This window comes from Lissotriton helveticus, chromosome 8 (genome assembly GCF_964261635.1).
Source record: "Lissotriton helveticus chromosome 8, aLisHel1.1, whole genome shotgun sequence".
In the NCBI taxonomy this organism is placed as follows: Eukaryota; Metazoa; Chordata; class Amphibia; order Caudata; family Salamandridae; genus Lissotriton; species Lissotriton helveticus.
Window position 1 is genome coordinate 891,013,948 of NC_136069.1, and position 17,674 is coordinate 891,031,621.

At 43.1% G+C, this 17,674-nt stretch overlaps 1 protein-coding gene across 1 annotated transcript in view; it reads right to left on the minus strand.

Annotated features, from left to right (window-relative positions):
- Positions 1–17,674, minus strand: part of ANOS1 (anosmin 1) — a 451,571-nt gene that overhangs the window by 77,085 nt on the left and 356,812 nt on the right. Inside the window, exons 7-9 of the mRNA XM_078657674.1 lie at positions 14,371–14,576; positions 12,591–12,735; positions 1,428–1,583 (exon numbers count right to left, since the gene is read on the minus strand). Coding sequence (XP_078513800.1) covers positions 1,428–1,583; positions 12,591–12,735; positions 14,371–14,576 — 507 coding nt within the window. The remainder of the gene's footprint in view (positions 1–1,427; positions 1,584–12,590; positions 12,736–14,370; positions 14,577–17,674) is intronic.

Here is a 17,674-nt window from a genome sequence, read left to right on the forward strand (position 1 = left end):
GGCAATAAGCACTACCTCCTAATAAAATCTTCTATTGAATATTGGTAGCTGGACGGCCAATCAGAACTCTCCATCTGCAGGCCACAACTACTGTTAAAGGTCTAAAAAGATAGAATTCAATGGCTGCCAACTGCCTCCTTGTGGAAGTGCCGCTGGACCAGCAGGGGAGAGAATTCATACCAGCAGGTGTATGGCCCAAAGACGTTTAGTGTAGCCAAGCCTATCTGGTTATCGCCACATTTTGGTAATCGCCAACCTGCCCTTGCCGTCCGAGCCACTACTCAACTAGTAAAGGGGATACAATGGGCTATAATTTCACTGCCACCACCTTTCTCTCAGAGAGTATCCATGCGTATCTATGTGTAAGAAGCCTGCCATTACAACTATGAACAGTGCACAACCTGGACTAATAGGCCATCCAAGCTGTATTCATCTAGAAAAATGCAAAACATGGGAACGCCACATAAAAATTACTGCCATTGCTTATGCACGAAATTTAAAGCTCAACTTCAACTAACTCCTGATGTAGAATCCCAGGTGATTCCCTGGACCTTCAAATGAAGACTCGTACAGTACTATCTCTCAACACTAGGGGCCAAGCCGCACACCCTGATTCGAAAGGAACATGTCGCAGCGTTGTCAAGCAACCCATCAGGAGTTGTAGAAAGTGTGACAGTGGTCGTGGTTACAATCACTGGCAGGCCTTAATTGACGTTCATGGGACTCACCCACACCCACCTTCTATCAGAGAAGTCAAAATGGCGCTGAATGGTTCTGCTAGATAGCCAAATAAAAAAGTTTTAATCAAGTATCAGCATTCGTTTCCTGAAATAATTCACATTTCAATTGACTAGTCGTTTTAATGTAGTTTGAGACATAATATCTATATATTATGTGTGACATTTCTTATGTGAGTAAATTTTACAATGCAGAAGCTTTTTATTTAACCGCAATTTCCTCTAGACACAAGCACCTTTCGGCGCAGAAAACATATTCTTAGTGTCTAGCATGGTTGTAAGCGTCAGGCACAATCTAATATTTCACCGTATACCACTGTCATCTGTATGCTCTTCCAACCAAGTATGCATGCACTGGCTGCACTTAATCGGTCAAGGCTAAAGCGCTAGGTTTGAAAGCTCAATAAAAAGGCTAAATAGCAATAATTGGGGAGAGGGGTTGGCCTAACGGCTAAGGCGCTCGACCTCGGACCTGGGGATCTGGGTTCGAGTCTCGGTAACGACGCCAATAACCCCCTGTGATTCTGGGCAAATCACTTAATCTCCCCGTGCCTAAAAAAAAAAGAAATGAAAGTGTGTCCTCATGTAACGGAACTGGTGCTATGTAAAGCGCTCTGATAACTGATTCGGTTCGGTTCTAGTTCGCGCTATATAAAACTCAAAAAAAAAAAAAAACTGTCAGGAACACACCTTCTGTCTTCTTCCAGTACACTTTAACTTGCAGCTGATTATCTTGGTAAAAAGGGGCTCCGATTTCAAGTAGCCGCGAAGTACGCCGTCTTGATGGCAGTAGAAGTGCTTCTGTCACTTTTTTCTTAGCTTTACCTCCTGTAGGGGCTGGATCTTCTGTAACATAATTTAAAATATGTAACATGGTGAATTGGATATTACTCATGATGTATGGGTCATAACTAAGATGGCATCCTCGGTCCCACACTCCATCCTACTGTATAAAACTTCTGGACATTGCAAATTCTGCTATAATCACACATTTGTAGGTAGTAACTCAGAATTTTCTACTGACAGTGATAGCTAACTTGTTATGTTTCTATGTCTTATGGGCTCTTTAGTATGGTTGAATAAGCACATAAAAAATCAAGATGAAGCATCTAGAAAGCACAGCTATTTTCTGTCTTATTCTCTCAAAAACTCCTGATCATGCCCTGGATGAACAATCTGTTAACAGTTTTGTTAGCTATAGGGAGAAGCTAATATGAATGCAAAATTGTAAATACATTGATGACAAAAGTGCAAAATCCAAAGTACATATCTTCATGGACTTTTAAAACATGGATCACACGAGCAATGAAACAAATTTATATTGTATTATAGGCTGAAAAAAGTTGACAAAAAGGCTAGAAAAGAGTTATTAAACAAAAAGAGTTCAAACATTAGTTCAACAGGAGAAACAAATTCTGGTCCGAGTTGATGCTCTATGTATGTAGGCCAATGCTCCACTCATTTGTATTTCATAAGTGGTTAGGAACCCATAAGGAGGGCCGCCTCTGAGAAAGTTCCATCTGTGAGGGCTAAATTTTTAGGCCAACCCGAGGAAATCTACAATATCTACTATTTACCCTTCGATGAGCATTCTTTCCAACAAATTTTCCATTAGGGAACAAGATGTAGTGAGCACTGCTATCATGGTAGCAAAGACATTTCCAAAAGCTTTACTAGTAATTTCACTATCAGCGATATTTAGAAGTTTGATATATAGACACCCTTTACTCCAAAATATTTTGATTAGCAGTGCAATAAAGAAGCCAAATAATTAGGGTACCAATAGGTAGTAACAAATACGCAAGTCATCAGTTAAAGTGTGCATAATAAAGAGCTTTATTGCCCACTGCACTTAAACTTGTCTAATTCAACATGTGCCAAGTCGTCATTGTAAGAAATGTGGTTCTAAATTTAAAGAATGTTGAAAAATCACACACAAACAAATGACAAAAGTGCAAAATATATAAAATAAAAGTTAATCTACATTGTATATGACTGTATTCGACTTCACTTTGGCATGACTCTGAATAACCCTAAACTGGAAACATTTGATAAAGTATGAATGGTTAAAGAAAAAATAAACTCGAAACTGTTGAAATATGTTATGGCTCTAGCAAACCTAAATAAGGGCAGTTGTGTTTTCTTGGTCTGCGCAACACAAAGGTGGAAAAGAAAACATGATTGATGCTCAAATTGTATGAAAGAAAGTATTCAAGTGAGTAGCGCCATCCTACTGCACAGTGTGTAGGTGAAGCAGTTTGTATTCTGGAAACAGGCAGGCGAGAGTTCATAAATGCTACACTTAGATTTCTACGATATTCTGCATCTTATCACTTTTTTTACATAGTAGTTCCTAGCTCGGGGACATACCAGTTGGTGTAACCAGGTGCTTTATAAATAACGTATTACTATTATTATAAATTCTCAAAATGAATAAATGGATGAGCTATGGCACAACCCTACCGATTAGATCCTAATATTGATCTTCCATTGGTCAAGTCAGATTAAAGACTAAAAAATCAGGTAAATGGATGGGAAGCATCCTCTCATAAGGTTTTATGGCAACTAATGGCTCCTAACATTGCTTCATATTAGATACGGATGTATGACATTACAACGCATGCTTTTACATCGCATGCCTTTACAACACTGTTTTTACAACGCATGCCTTTACAACGCATAGTGCTTTGGGGCGCTGGATAGTGAATATTTTAATTTACTATTCCAACTCCAGTCCCCGTGGATAGTAGGGAAGGTGTTGGATAGTAAATTAAACCTATTCCCTATTCTAGAGCGCCCCCCAGCGCAATGCGTTGTAATGGTTTGCGTTGGAAAAGTTGCGTCGTAAAGGCACTGCGTGGTAAAAGTTGCGTTGTAAAGGATGTTTCCCATTAGAAACCAATACTTCACAACATGCAATACCCATCATTCAAAGATTTATTTTTTCGCTTCATATGAAAAAATGTATTGACAATATAACAAGTGAAAATGGAAGCCTAGATTTTCTCACTAAGAAGGCTGACCAATTATCCTCCAGTGAACAGAACAAGCAGAGGCAGCACTTATTGATGAGCAGAAAGTAATACTGTGAAGTTTCCTGTATAGTTGTTTCATACCTTAGAAAAAGGACTACTGCCAACTACTAACAGAACTATAGGAATATATGTCTGCAATGTTTCCTTTCTGTCTGACTTCCGAGTCCCAACTAGACAGAGTCCCACCTGATTCGACAGTCTACTTTTGACCTATTCCCAATTATTGTATTTTCCCCAGGGCCTTCAGATCCATTGACATTATGATCAGTTTGTTTATAATTAACACAAGAGTCTAATTGGCAAATAGCTTTGGTCAAGGAGAGTAAAGGTATGATGAATCATCATTCCATTACTACATTCATAGGGCAGAACATAGCATCTAGGAAAATACTAAAAAATCTCTGTCTTCTAGGCACATAACATGAGTGATGAAATCAGACCTTAGGAACACAAAAAGGCTCTGAGAAGCCAATCTGCATGGGACACACCAACCAGGAAATACTTTTCTGCACCCGCGAACATTGGTATTACACATACCTCTGAAGGAGCCAGTGATTTCAACTGGTGATGCATTTATGTTGGGAATGGGGTTCCTGGTTGGCTTGGGGCATTCTTTGTACAAATAAAAGAACCAGTGCTCATGTGTATAGCTCAAAGCCCAAGGTTGAACATGTGTGAGCAACAGTGCTTCTATTTCTAACTGTGTTCCAAGTGAACTACTTTAGGGTGATCAATCAAATATATGGCACCTGGGGCGCAGGGTCTTTCTGAAGGGGCTTCTGCACCCTCCCTGTATATGAGGTAGGAGTTATGAGGGGCTTCAGCACAATTCTCCTCCAGGAGGGTGGAGTCAGAAGATGTGGTTTACCTGTAGTGGATGTAGTCCCCAAACGGTGAAAGCTTGAGGGTTCACATGGCACCCCCACACAGGGTTCCATAGCAAGCATGAGTTCCCCTACAAGGGAGTGTGATTGGTGTTGGCTTCATGTGAGTAGTGGGCATATTTGTTGGCCTGCACATTAGATAATTAAATTCTAGACCTTTCCCTTTATGTTGGTCCATTTGAAGAATCTGAGTTTTACAAATATCAAGATTCATTCTAAAAGAGACAGAAAAGCTACAGCAAGCAGTGTGCTTAGGAGAGTCTACTCACAGAGTGTGATATTGTAAATCAAAGATCAACACACTGCTGTTCACCTTAAACAATCAACAATAGAGCTTGTTTCCTTAAAATAAGACATTGCTGCGGAATTTATCATACTGTAAACTGTTTGATGAACTACTGTAGAGCTTCAAAGACAAGCAATGGTTCACAGAAATCTCGTCAGAATGACAGAGATTTTAAGCAGGCTCTCTGAAGGAAGCCAGACAATCTCTCTTCCTGGTTAGATTATGACCACAAAGATGCCATAAAAAACCTTACATTTTCAGATGTAAAGGAAGCTTCTGACTCGAGCTTTAACGTAGCAGGACGTGGGATTTCGAAGAAGATCAACAAAAGTAGCTTGCCTTTCCTTAAAAATGCATTAAGTGCCACTCTCAACTCAGGAGATTTGAGAGTGTTGAATCATATTCCTGACGTGCAAAACTAAGTACGTAGTATATTGCCTAGAGTGTCCATGCAGACTTAGATACGTCGGCAGTACTAGCCACCCCATGAAAATAAGAGTGCTAGAGCACATGAGGGCAATAGCCAAAAAGGATGCCACGTATCCGGTGGCAAGGCATTTTGCAGAACAACACCATAGTGACAGGGAGCTGTTACGCTACTTTGGTCTAGATCAGGTTCCAAGCAGTATACGGGGAGGAGACAGGATTAGGAGGCTACAAAGATTAGAATCGAGATATATAATTGATTTAGAGACCAAGGCCCTAAAAGGAATTAATATAGGGAAGGATTAGCTATACATCTCGGTGATTAAATGTCAATTCTTGAAAGGTGGTTAATGAATTTATGAAAAAATTGAGGAAAATGAAATGTAATGTCTGTGGAAATTTCTGTTTTTTTACAGAAAAGGTTTTTTATTAATATGTCCTTGATGTACCATACAACCTTTAGAGCGGTAAGTAGGTTAGCCAATACACAGTTAAATAATGAGTTGTTTAGCTGTCACTGGACGGAAAAACATCACTAGAGATAGATTTAGCCGATATACGGCAAAATGGAATAATTGGAATGGGGCAGCTATCATGCCAATATACATTGATTACAATGCTAATTTACCCGCTTTAAAAAACTGCAATACAATGTTGCATTGCATTTAACATTGAGTTGATGGAATGCAAATGTGGATTTAAAGCAAGGCTGAAATAGCAACATGAAAGTTACAGTTTAAGCTGTATAGTATTTAGTTATTCAGAAAGTATATGTACTAAGATGGCGCTCATACTTACATGGGATATGCTTGTCCATTGTTGCTGCTTATGGTGGTACATCATGTGAGCTATTGACGGATTGCTTATTTAAAAAAAATTCGTCTTCTGGCGCGAGACTGAAAAAACATTAGACTAAGGCTCAAGCCGAAACGCGTCTTGTTGGCTGTACGAATTAAAGCAGTTTATTGACAAAGACACCTGTGAGTGCCTTTTTCGGTCCAGCGAGGGAATGAAAGTGAGCGTGAATATTGACGAGGACGCACCTCTGCGTTTGAACACCCGTCCGAGAGTGCGCTGGTCAAGGTGCAGTGGAGCGAGTGATCTTTTGCCTGGTCTGGAGACACCACACTTCATTAAAAGAGCCAATTTGAGAATCTTCGTGTGCGTGCCCCTTTTTCGTGTGTGAAATTGGGATTTGATATGATATGGACTCCCGCACTTTGTTGGTGGTTGTTGCGGTTTTTGGGGACTTGAGGAGGCCACATTCACAAGCAGGGAGCGGCATACATTCAATCCTGCGGAGCCCAGTATGCCGGTTTTCCACCCTTGCCTAACCTGAACTTACCTGGGATCGACATTGCATTCTGGGCAAGGTAGTTCATCCTTGCTTCTACCATGTGAAGCAGAGTGACTCTGGCAACAGCTGAGGGGCGGAACCGGCTACATTCACCCAATGCGGTAAAGGCAGAACACTTCAAAATTCCCAGTGTACCGCAGACTTGCTTTATTGCTCCTGTTTTCACCTGGCGCTGACGAGGCTTAACTGAAGCCGAAATGCATACGCCCTAATGTGAATAAATTGGCCTCCGAAAATTTCCCCTGCTGTGGCCCTTTTCTTTTCGTTGGAGGAGAAGTTGTAACAGACATTATGCGCTGATGCCAGTGACGCGCATTGAAGGACCCCCGCGACACAAAGTGGACTTTGCCCTGCTGGTTCGTTTGCCTCGGTGAACGTGTGTTTGTCCAGGTTGCTGGAATGGCTGTGTCCCACCACCTCCAAGCCGGGAAGAAAGCAGCGGTGTGGGCGCCATTTGGCTCCCCCTCGGGTTTGGGTGTATTTCACTATAACCCCCGTTATTTGGACTCCCGCACTTTGTTGGTGGTTGTTGCGGTTTTTGGGGACTTGAGGAGGCCACATTCACAAGCAGGGAGCGGCATACATTCAATCCTGCGGAGCCCAGTATGGCGGTTTTCCACCCTTGCCCAACCTGAACTTACCTGGGATCGACATTGCATTCTAGGCAAGGTAGTTCATCCTTGCTTCTACCATGTGAAGCAGAGTGACTCTGGCAACAGCTGAGGGGCGGAACCGGCTACATTTACCCAATGCGGTAAAGGCAGAACACTTCAAAATTCCCAGTGTACCGCAGACTTGCTTTATTGCTCCTGTTTTCACCTGGCGCTGACGAGGCTTAACTGAAGCCGAAATGCATACGCCCTAATGTGAATAAATTGGCCTCCGAAAATTTCCCCTGCTGTGGCCCTTTTCTTTTCGTTGGAGGAGAAGTTGTAACAGACATTATGCGCTGATGCCAGTGACGCGCATTGAAGGACCCCCGCGACACAAAGTGGACTTTGCCCTGCTGGTTCGTTTGCCTCGGTGAACGTGTGTTTGTCCAGGTTGCTGGAATGGCTGTGTCCCACCACCTCCAAGCCGGGAAGAAAGCAGCGGTGTGGGCGCCATTTGGCTCCCCCTCGGGTTTAGGTGTATTTCACTATAACCCCCGTTATTTGGACTCCCGCACTTTGTTGGTGGTTGTTGCGGTTTTTGGGGACTTGAGGAGGCCACATTCACAAGCAGGGAGCGGCATACATTCAATCCTGCGGAGCCCAGTATGCCGGTTTTCCACCCTTGCCTAACCTGAACTTACCTGGGATCGACATTGCATTCTGGGCAAGGTAGTTCATCCTTGCTTCTACCATGTGAAGCAGAGTGACTCTGGCAACAGCTGAGGGGCGGAACCGGCTACATTCACCCAATGCGGTAAAGGCAGAACACTTCAAAACTCCCAGTGTACCGCAAACTTGCTTTATTGCTCCTGTTTTCACCTGGCGCTGACGAGGCTTAACTGAAGCCGAAATGCATACGCCCTAATGTGAATAAATTGGCCTCCGAAAATTTCCCCTGCTGTGGCCCTTTTCTTTTCGTTGGAGGAGAAGTTGTAACAGACATTATGTGCTGATGCCAGTGACGCGCATTGAAGGACCCCCGCGACACAAAGTGGACTTTGCCCTGCTGGTTCGTTTGCCTCGGTGAACGTGTGTTTATCCAGGTTGCTGGAATGGCTGTGTCCCACCACCTCCAAGCCGGGAAGAAAGCAGCGGTGTGGGCGCCATTTGGCTCCCCCTTGGGTTTAGGTGTATTTCATTATAACCCCCGTTATTTGGACTCCCGCACTTTGTTGGTGGTTGTTGCGGTTTTTGGGGACTTGAGGAGGCCACATTCACAAGCAGGGAGCGGCATACATTCAATCCTGCGGAGCCCAGTATGCCGGTTTTCCACCCTTGCCTAACCTGAACTTACCTGGGATCGACATTGCATTCTGGGCTAGGTAGTTCATCCTTGCTTCTACCATGTGAAGCAGAGTGACTCTGGCAACAGCTGAGGGGCGGAACCAGCTACATTCACCCAATGCGGTAAAGGCAGAACACTTCAAAATTCCCAGTGTACCGCAGACTTGCTTTATTGCTCCTGTTTTCACCTGGCGCTGACGAGGCTTAACTGAAGCCGAAATGCATACGCCCTAATGTGAATAAATTGGCCTCCGAAAATTTCCCCTGCTGTGGCCCTTTTCTTTTCGTTGGAGGAGAAGTTGTAACAGACATTATGCGCTGATGCCAGTGACGCGCATTGAAGGACCCCCGCGACACAAAGTGGACTTTGCCCTGCTGGTTCGTTTGCCTCGGTGAACGTGTGTTTGTCCAGGTTGCTGGAATGGCTGTGTCCCACCACCTCCAAGCCGGGAAGAAAGCAGCGGTGTGGGCGCCATTTGGCTCCCCCTCGGGTTTAGGTGTATTTCACTATAACCCCCGTTATTTGGACTCCCGCACTTTGTTGATGGTTGTTGCGGTTTTTGGGGACTTGAGGAGGCCACATTCACAAGCAGGGAGCGGCATACATTCAATCCTGTGGAGCCCAGTATGCCGGTTTTCCACCCTTGCCTAACCTGAACTTACCTGGGATCGACATTGCATTCTGGGCAAGGTAGTTCATCCTTGCTTCTACCATGTGAAGCAGAGTGACTCTGGCAACAGCTGAGGGGCGGAACCGGCTACATTCACCCAATGCGGTAAAGGCAGAACACTTCAAAATTCCCAGTGTACCGCAGACTTGCTTTATTGCTCCTGTTTTCACCTGGCGCTGACGAGGCTTAACTGAAGCCGAAATGCATACGCCCTAATGTGAATAAATTGGCCTCCGAAAATTTCCCCTGCTGTGGCCCTTTTCTTTTCGTTGGAGGAGAAGTTGTAACAGACATTATGCGCTGATGCCAGTGACGCGCATTGAAGGACCCCCGCGACACAAAGTGGACTTTGCCCTGCTGGTTCGTTTGCCTCGGTGAACGTGTGTTTGTCCAGGTTGCTGGAATGGCTGTGTCCCACCACCTCCAAGCCGGGAAGAAAGCAGCGGTGTGGGCGCCATTTGGCTCCCCCTCGGGTTTAGGTGTATTTCACTATAACCCCCGTTATTTGGACTCCCGCACTTTGTTGGTGGTTGTTGCGGTTTTTGGGGACTTGAGGAGGCCACATTCACAAGCAGGGAGCGGCATACATTCAATCCTGCGGAGCCCAGTATGCCGGTTTTCCACCCTTGCCTAACCTGAACTTACCTGGGATCGACATTGCATTCTGGGCAAGGTAGTTCATCCTTGCTTCTACCATGTGAAGCAGAGTGACTCCATTCACCCAATGCGGTAAAGGCAGAACACTTCAAAATTCCCAGTGTACCGCAGACTTGCTTTATTGCTCCTGTTTTCACCTGGCGCTGACGAGGCTTAACTGAAGCCGAAATGCATACGCCCTAATGTGAATAAATTGGCCTCCGAAAATTTCCCCTGCTGTGGCCCTTTTCTTTTCGTTGGAGGAGAAGTTGTAACATATATATATATATATATATATATATATATATATATATATATATATATATATATATATATATATACAATCATGCTCTAATTTCACTTCCTAATTCTTGTCAGAGGGATGTGGGGTCCCACATGATTCCTCCATGCCTTCACTGTTTATCTGATTAATCAAACCTTTACTCTCCTTGACCAGTGCTAGTTTCCATTTAGAATCTTTAAGCAAACTTACCGTCATGTCAATGGATCTGAAGATAACTTATCAGCTCAACTTCTCAACTGTATCAGAGTGGTTAGAAGAAGGGGTGTCCTGAATAAGCCATAATGGCATCCAATTGAGAACTGCTAAAACGGAAGTTCTAGTGCTGTTCCGCGTCAAGATCTACACGCAATCGACTTTCAGCCCCACCAACTCTTCCTGTCATCCCCACCTAGCATGCCAAAAAGCAATGTTGTCTAAAATACAGAAACAGCTTTGACGCTTACATTGGATCAGCAGTTTAACATCAGCTTTAAATAAGCTAACAATGTCAACTTCGACTCCGCCAGGGTCTTATCTGGGGTTTTGAAATAATATCAAATAGCCAATCTCCAGTGTGCTCAAAAAGCTGCAACCCACAAAATTGTAAAGATCAAAAACTAAGTAAACATTTCCCAGTTATAAATAAGTTATCATTACATTTTTATGCGTGGTATTTATTTAAATGTCTTCCTGGCACCATGCCATATCTTAGGGAAAAGATCCAAGAGCACAGCCTACATTGAGCGGCTGATATCTACTGACCGCGCCTTCTATTGAACCCCATGTCCAAATATCAATGAAACAGCAATCTGTTTTGGAAGAAAGAGTAAGGCATATGCTCCCTCCCAACAGTGAGAATGTTTCCAAATCTTCTCTACTTTCTTAGAGTGCCAATAACATTGATGTGCAATGACTGGCACAGTTCTCCGCACTCTCGCCCACCACACTAGCTTCATATCTCCTATCACACTTGGGTTTCTAGGGACAAGTCAATGTGCAGTGAGCAAAGTAAAAAAAAAAGCCTTCATCTTTAATTTTGACGAGCCTTCTTTCAAAATGGATGACATAATTTATTCATCTGTACCTAACTCTTGTTCCTGAAGCCTAGCCTGTTCTTGTTCAAAAGAAGCAGAACCCTCAAAGACATTTTTAGTTTTCATCACTACTCACATGAAGAAATAAATGTACGTAAACTATTGTACGACAGGTATTTAGAATGTATGGGCATACCAAAAAGATGGCCCTGACACTTTGCTGAGCATGTACCACCAGACAGGTGCACATCAACAGGCATGCCATTGAGTCTAAAAATGGGACAAAAGCATCCACCACAAACAAGACAAAAAAATAACTATGAATCCTATGGACAAGAAAAATTGATAAGTTGTTTTTGCACATGCACACATTTGGTGGGTTCCAACAAACTGCATGTTTGTGATTTCCATTACTGTCCCACCCCCAAAAAAACTCTAGTGAACATGTTTAGCTTTTTTCATGTTACGAAGTACGACTGTCACTAATGAGAACATAAGAATGCCAAAACAATATTTCCCTAGAGAGGGATGTGGAATGCTGAATCTTTTAAGCTTGGGCAGTGTTAACTGAGCACCCATTAAGTCACAGGATTTGTCATTGGCTAAAATGTAAACAAATTCTCTGTGAAAGGAGATGTGTGCTGTTTCCAAAAGTACTTAGACATAACAAAATAAAGGAATGATAATCAGTTTATACATCAAATAAACAAACACAGAATGCCATGGGCTGTATCGAGATGTTCAGCATCATTCCATACCTACGTATGGAGGTTGCACATGGTGGCACACACATTCAAGGAAGAAACTGGACAGTCTGCAATGTGTGTCTCCACTTGCTAACTCCAAAAGAGACCCCATTCTCCAAGCACCACAACATGGAAATACAGAGTAGCGGGTTACCTGTTCCTTCTGGTTTCTGTGCAGGTCCTATTGTGACCTATGCCCGTTCTTGTGGGTTCTATCACACCGCCTCAGTGATCGATGAGGGTGGGAGAGGAAGATGCACACAAATACATAGGGGCAGGTGAGTCTCTGATCAGTTTCCATGCTACCTTGGACACTGGGAGAGCAAGTGCTGCAGGCAGTGCAATATACCCTTTTAAGGAGTTTTTTTTAATTTATTGATTATTAAGCATGTGAAAGGGAACAAACAGCATTGTAGAGCAAATGAGAAAAAGATGTGCACAATGTAATAACAGCAGAAACCAGTGCTCTCTCTCCTCCCCTCCCCCAATAAGAAGAGAACAAGAGAAAAGATTTTTCTCTGCTATATTCGTAGGAGATGAATTGGTGTAGGTACTTACTGCTTGTGGGTGCTTGGGTGGAGGTGAAATACAGCGAAACCTTAGCGCTTTTCAGGCGTACTTGCCCCCAATATGTTATTGCCTGCAGTTCTACCATGTAGTTGCTGTTAGGCTGGAGACCCTCAAGGACCACATAATTGTGTGACTGCAAATGTGAAGAGAGGATAAGAAAGACAACATTATTAAGTTGCTTAAACACTGGCATTTACAGAAAACATTTTTGTCTTACATTTTCTAGTTTTTCTTTACCATAAGGCAACCTCTCCATATATAGCTTCTATACCCAGAAGTAATGTGCCCAATTCGTGAAGAAATGTCCTACATTTAAAACGCTGGTCCTACAAAATTGCCAGGGCTGCTTTGGGTTCCCATCATCATGGAATGGAAGTTATTCCAGTCTTTTGCTGGAGTAAGTCTTCAGGGGAGGAAAGGGCCAGAGAGGAATTTGCAAATGCCAGAAAACTCATAGGCTTGTGCGCGTTTACAAACTTCGTTTACAAACTTTCAGGGCCCAACCGTGCCTCAAAGATCCAACTCCCAAACGCTTGCATGAAGCATATTACTGAGAAATCAATCACAATGGTGCCCGTTAGCAAAGGGAACACAAAACGGTACGCATACAGTTAGTACAAATAGAAAGGAGTTATGCTCTCCTTGCAGTTTTACTTCTAGGAAGTTGGATGCTTCGGCGAAGATTCACCAGTCCATGCAAGAGCATGTAAAGAAGTACTCCTGTAGTCCTACTTCAAATACTCATGAATGCTGTTGTGACCCATCCCCACGGGTCACCAGCTTTTAAGACAGAGGTCCAAGTTGTGCTCCTGTCTTTTTGGAGAGTGGTTGAAAAGACAGATATACATATACTTTTAGGTGCATATTTGCAAAACTTCACCACATTAAGGGAACATCGCAAAATAAAAAAGAAATATTTAGGCATTATGCAAAACGAGTGTCCTTCTAAATACCCAGATTTGATGGTTTTGACTAAAGAACCTCTTCAATCCGCCTTCAGGGATGCACTGGTCCCAAATTGTAGCAAACGTCTGAATAAATATATTAACTGTGTACTTAGAAGCCCAGTTCACCAGTAAGAAACAGTCTCCTGGCACTGATAACACGTTTCTTGTCACCGATTCACTGACACGTATCCTTCAAACATGGGAATTATTACACCCACTGTGATTCGAACCTATGGCCACACGGTTACAGAAAGTGCCATTTATTGGATGTATAAGCCCATTAAATCACCTGACCTGCTGCATCACAATGGTCTCAATGAAAGAAAATACCTTTCATTTCCATTCACCTGACTACCTTGATTTGTCCTTGATGTGGGTGGAACTTTGAACATAACATTCATTCACACTCCTGAGAGGTATTCTATTGGTTCATGTGAGAATAAATGGTGTGCCTGTCTTCGTAGAACTGTATAAGAGTCTAAATGGGTATAATCGTTTAAAGGAAAACAGTCATTAGCTCTTATTTCAACCTCACAAATGGTTTTAAATACCAGCTTTAAATCCCTAAAACTGTACTACTGCATATGGGTCTCATTGTGTCTGCAAATGAAAGATCATCGCGTCAGTTGGTGCTGCAGGGATCTGGACCTTACGAATTACAGTTTACGCAGACACCCAGGTGCTACCAGCCTCAGGCACCAGAGGCACTCTGCTAACAGACAAGCAGTCCTCGAGCATGGCAGCCTTTCACCTGCTACCTCTGAAACTTCACACAGAAGCCCATTCATCCACCCAGTTTTCAGTCTGTTAACTTCTCTTACCCCACCACTTGTCTTCCTTCTCTTCTTTTTTGCAGGGATGACAGATTTGCTATTGACCGTCCAGCTCCAAAAGACTTTATAGTGGTGAACAGGAATGTCCGGCTCCTCGGGGAGATCCCAAACTATGCGCATGGAGAGACTGCCATCATCGTTCGTCGTGGAGTTGGCAATTCTAAGGTTCGTGGGAGCTGGTGGCGCTGATGGATCTGGACAATGAAAAGAATAGGGCATGTTAAACAGAGAAGACTAAATATTATCTGTGGTTCACTGCGGGATGTCTATGGAACACTGTGTGGGTGTCAATCAATCACTGCTCGTGGCACATATGCAATACTATCGCTAACCCGGTGACACTGGGGTAACATGGATGTTGTTCAATGAAGAATGTTAACATTGAGGCTTTACTTCATGCTGTGCAGCTGTCCAGAGGGCAGGATACGCAAGCATACAAATGCTTTACAGATGGGCCAGCAGAGGCGTAATGCTCTTCATGTGGATACCTTACAGAATGCTGTCCGTAAGGCTCATGATCAGTTTCAAAGAGCTGGCGCCTTCAGTCAGCTTCACAACATACATGTTTCCAATAAGAAACCAGACCCCTGCTTACCATTCTTCCATGTGCCAAAGTTTTTTTAACCCGCTTTCCTCGGGCAATAGCATAACTACCACTGCGCCACTATGCCCTTGAACTTTGCCAGGCCTGATGTTATCCTTCTGCAGTAGTTCAGCTGCACTCTTAACAGCAGCGCATCTGTTAACAGCCTACAGAAGAATTTGGTACAACCCTTCAGACTTGCATTGATAGGAAGAACCTTCCTTTTGTGCTGGACTAGATCTGTGGCATATTAAAACATTTCTCCATAGGGAAGAAAGGAATGAGCTTCAAGCCACCAGCTCTGATATCTACTGCCAGATGTCTGCTCATTAAAGGTGATGACTTATGGCAAGAATTGTATTGCTTCTGTGTTTTTTGTTTGTTCTTGTTATATTTTCAACATTTTCAAATGGGCAGACAAATGAGTCAATATTTATGGAGTCTTTAAAATCACATCAATAGAAAGGAAGGTTAACTCTATTTCAATGCCTGATGGAAAGATGCCCCATTTTATGGGCCATCCATTCCACCCAACATGACAACTGCAGTTCTTTTGACAACATAGAACCAATGACCAATAAGGCATTTAAAAAAAAAACATGAGGCAAATATTTCTGGTTACAATTGTATTTACTGGTTATACTGGTTATATAACTGGTTATATAGTGCTTTCTTTGCGACGCAGACATTTTAACAAAGAAAATTTGGAACATCAATTACCTTTGTTTAAAAAATGATTCAAATATTTTTGCTGCTTACGCAATAAGAAACACAGCAACCTGGTTTTGCATGAAACTTTGGCCCATCTTTCTCATTTGAAAAGCGGAGACATGTATTTGCTCCTTTCTTTGTAAAGCTTACAGTGAAAATGCTGCAAAATCAGTTTGCCCCACTGTTTCCCTGGTAGAAAACTTTATGCTATATGGTACGGCCCAAGATGTTTGCTCCAATCTGTCGAAATCTTTGTTATTCAAACAGCAAATATGGTTCACAAATTCAATGGATTTATTATCATCAGTTTGAATACTTTATGAATTTTCCATACTTGTGCCCTGCTAGATTGAATAATTCGGTGCACAAACTGGCTAAACCTGTTACGGTATGGTATCAAAAGTTTGTGTACTAAATATTGTGCTGCAAGAATATCGCATCAAAAATATCAATATTGTGCTATAAGAATATTGCCGCAAAAACATCCTTAGGGTAAGTATATATAAATATGTCTGCTTACTCTTCTTATCTCCACATATATCTTCCAGGTTAATACATGTGGAAATCAGAATAGTAAATCTACAATTACCAACATACTCAGCAATTATGTTGTACACCTATTTTGGAGTTGTACAGCGATATTTAGTCAGTCGTGGCTGGTGTCGGGTCAAATTGAAGAGGTGGGGGTACAAAACAAAAAACAAATATTTTAAAAAACGTACCTGAATCCAACCGCATCACCGCTTCTCTAGCTCCACTGCAGACTAGCTCTCACAGCATGAAAGCAGTGTCAGGATTGGCCTGAGCGCCCTCGATTTGCGTTCTCAGGGAGACTGGGAGCCCGTGCCTGCTGTCTCCAACCCGGCAACGCAGCTCGGGTTGGAGACAGCTTCAGTGCGCATGACGGTTTTGCTGGCCTGAGACGAGTGGCCAAACCATCATGCGCACTGATAACAGTACCCATCATTCCCCCTCAATGCCTGTCATCCCTGGCCCCGCCCCAAGTATGCACTGTATGAGAAAAATTAAACGATAATAAACATGGTTTATTATCATTTTACTTTTAAAGCTTTGTAGCGGTTGCTGCTGGCGGCGAGAGGGGGTGCCTCTCCGCCATAGCGGCGAAGCCGCCTCTGTTTTAGTATATGATATTCTGAGATACAACCAACATTACAAGGACGTACAGTGCAACAACAACGGAAGTCCAAATTTCTAGCTAGTCAAGGTTGCTACTGTGTGAAACTCTCTGAAAACACTTGCAGCACTTTTTCAGCACGCAGTGCACGTGGAGTTGTTTATGTGACCGAGGGCTGGGCTCATTACCAGACTACACCAGTAAAATGCATCTCTCCCTCGCCAAGAACAGGGGATTTATAATTAGAATTATAAAGTAAAGCGAGCTGGGGTTCAAAGTCCCGTTACAGTGTCTGGCATCTGTTTCCCCACGTTCGAGTCCATGCGGATCCCATTCATTGTGCTGCCACTGGCGCTCACCATCACGCATCGAGCTCGCGCCGTGATTGATGAGCAGTTTAACTTCAAAGCCCAAAATGGCGAAATGTGGCAGGTTCTCGTTTACAAATGAGCCGAGTGGCTGTGAGACTAACACCTTCATCTTGTGGCCCGCGTCTCAGCGCGCCAATTACGGCGAGGCCAGATTTCACTTTCAATTTCACTAATGATGGGCACACGGTTCTCTAGGTGGAAATATGAAAGTATGCGAACAAAAATGTTTTACTGATAACGAATCTTACAATTTCAAAAACAGTTTGAAATGTTATGAAATAATGTCTACGCAGAAAAAATTCATAGTAATTAATATGAACTTAAAAAAAAACATTTCGGGGTACATCCTCTTTTGGAGCTAGGGCGGCAAGGGGACAGCTGCTAGAAAGGAGCGGAATTCTTGTCCACCCCCAGCCTGGTGCAAACCCCGCCTTATCTAGATGGCAGAGGACGGCCATTATCCTGACAGCAGAGTGACAGGCCATCACCTGT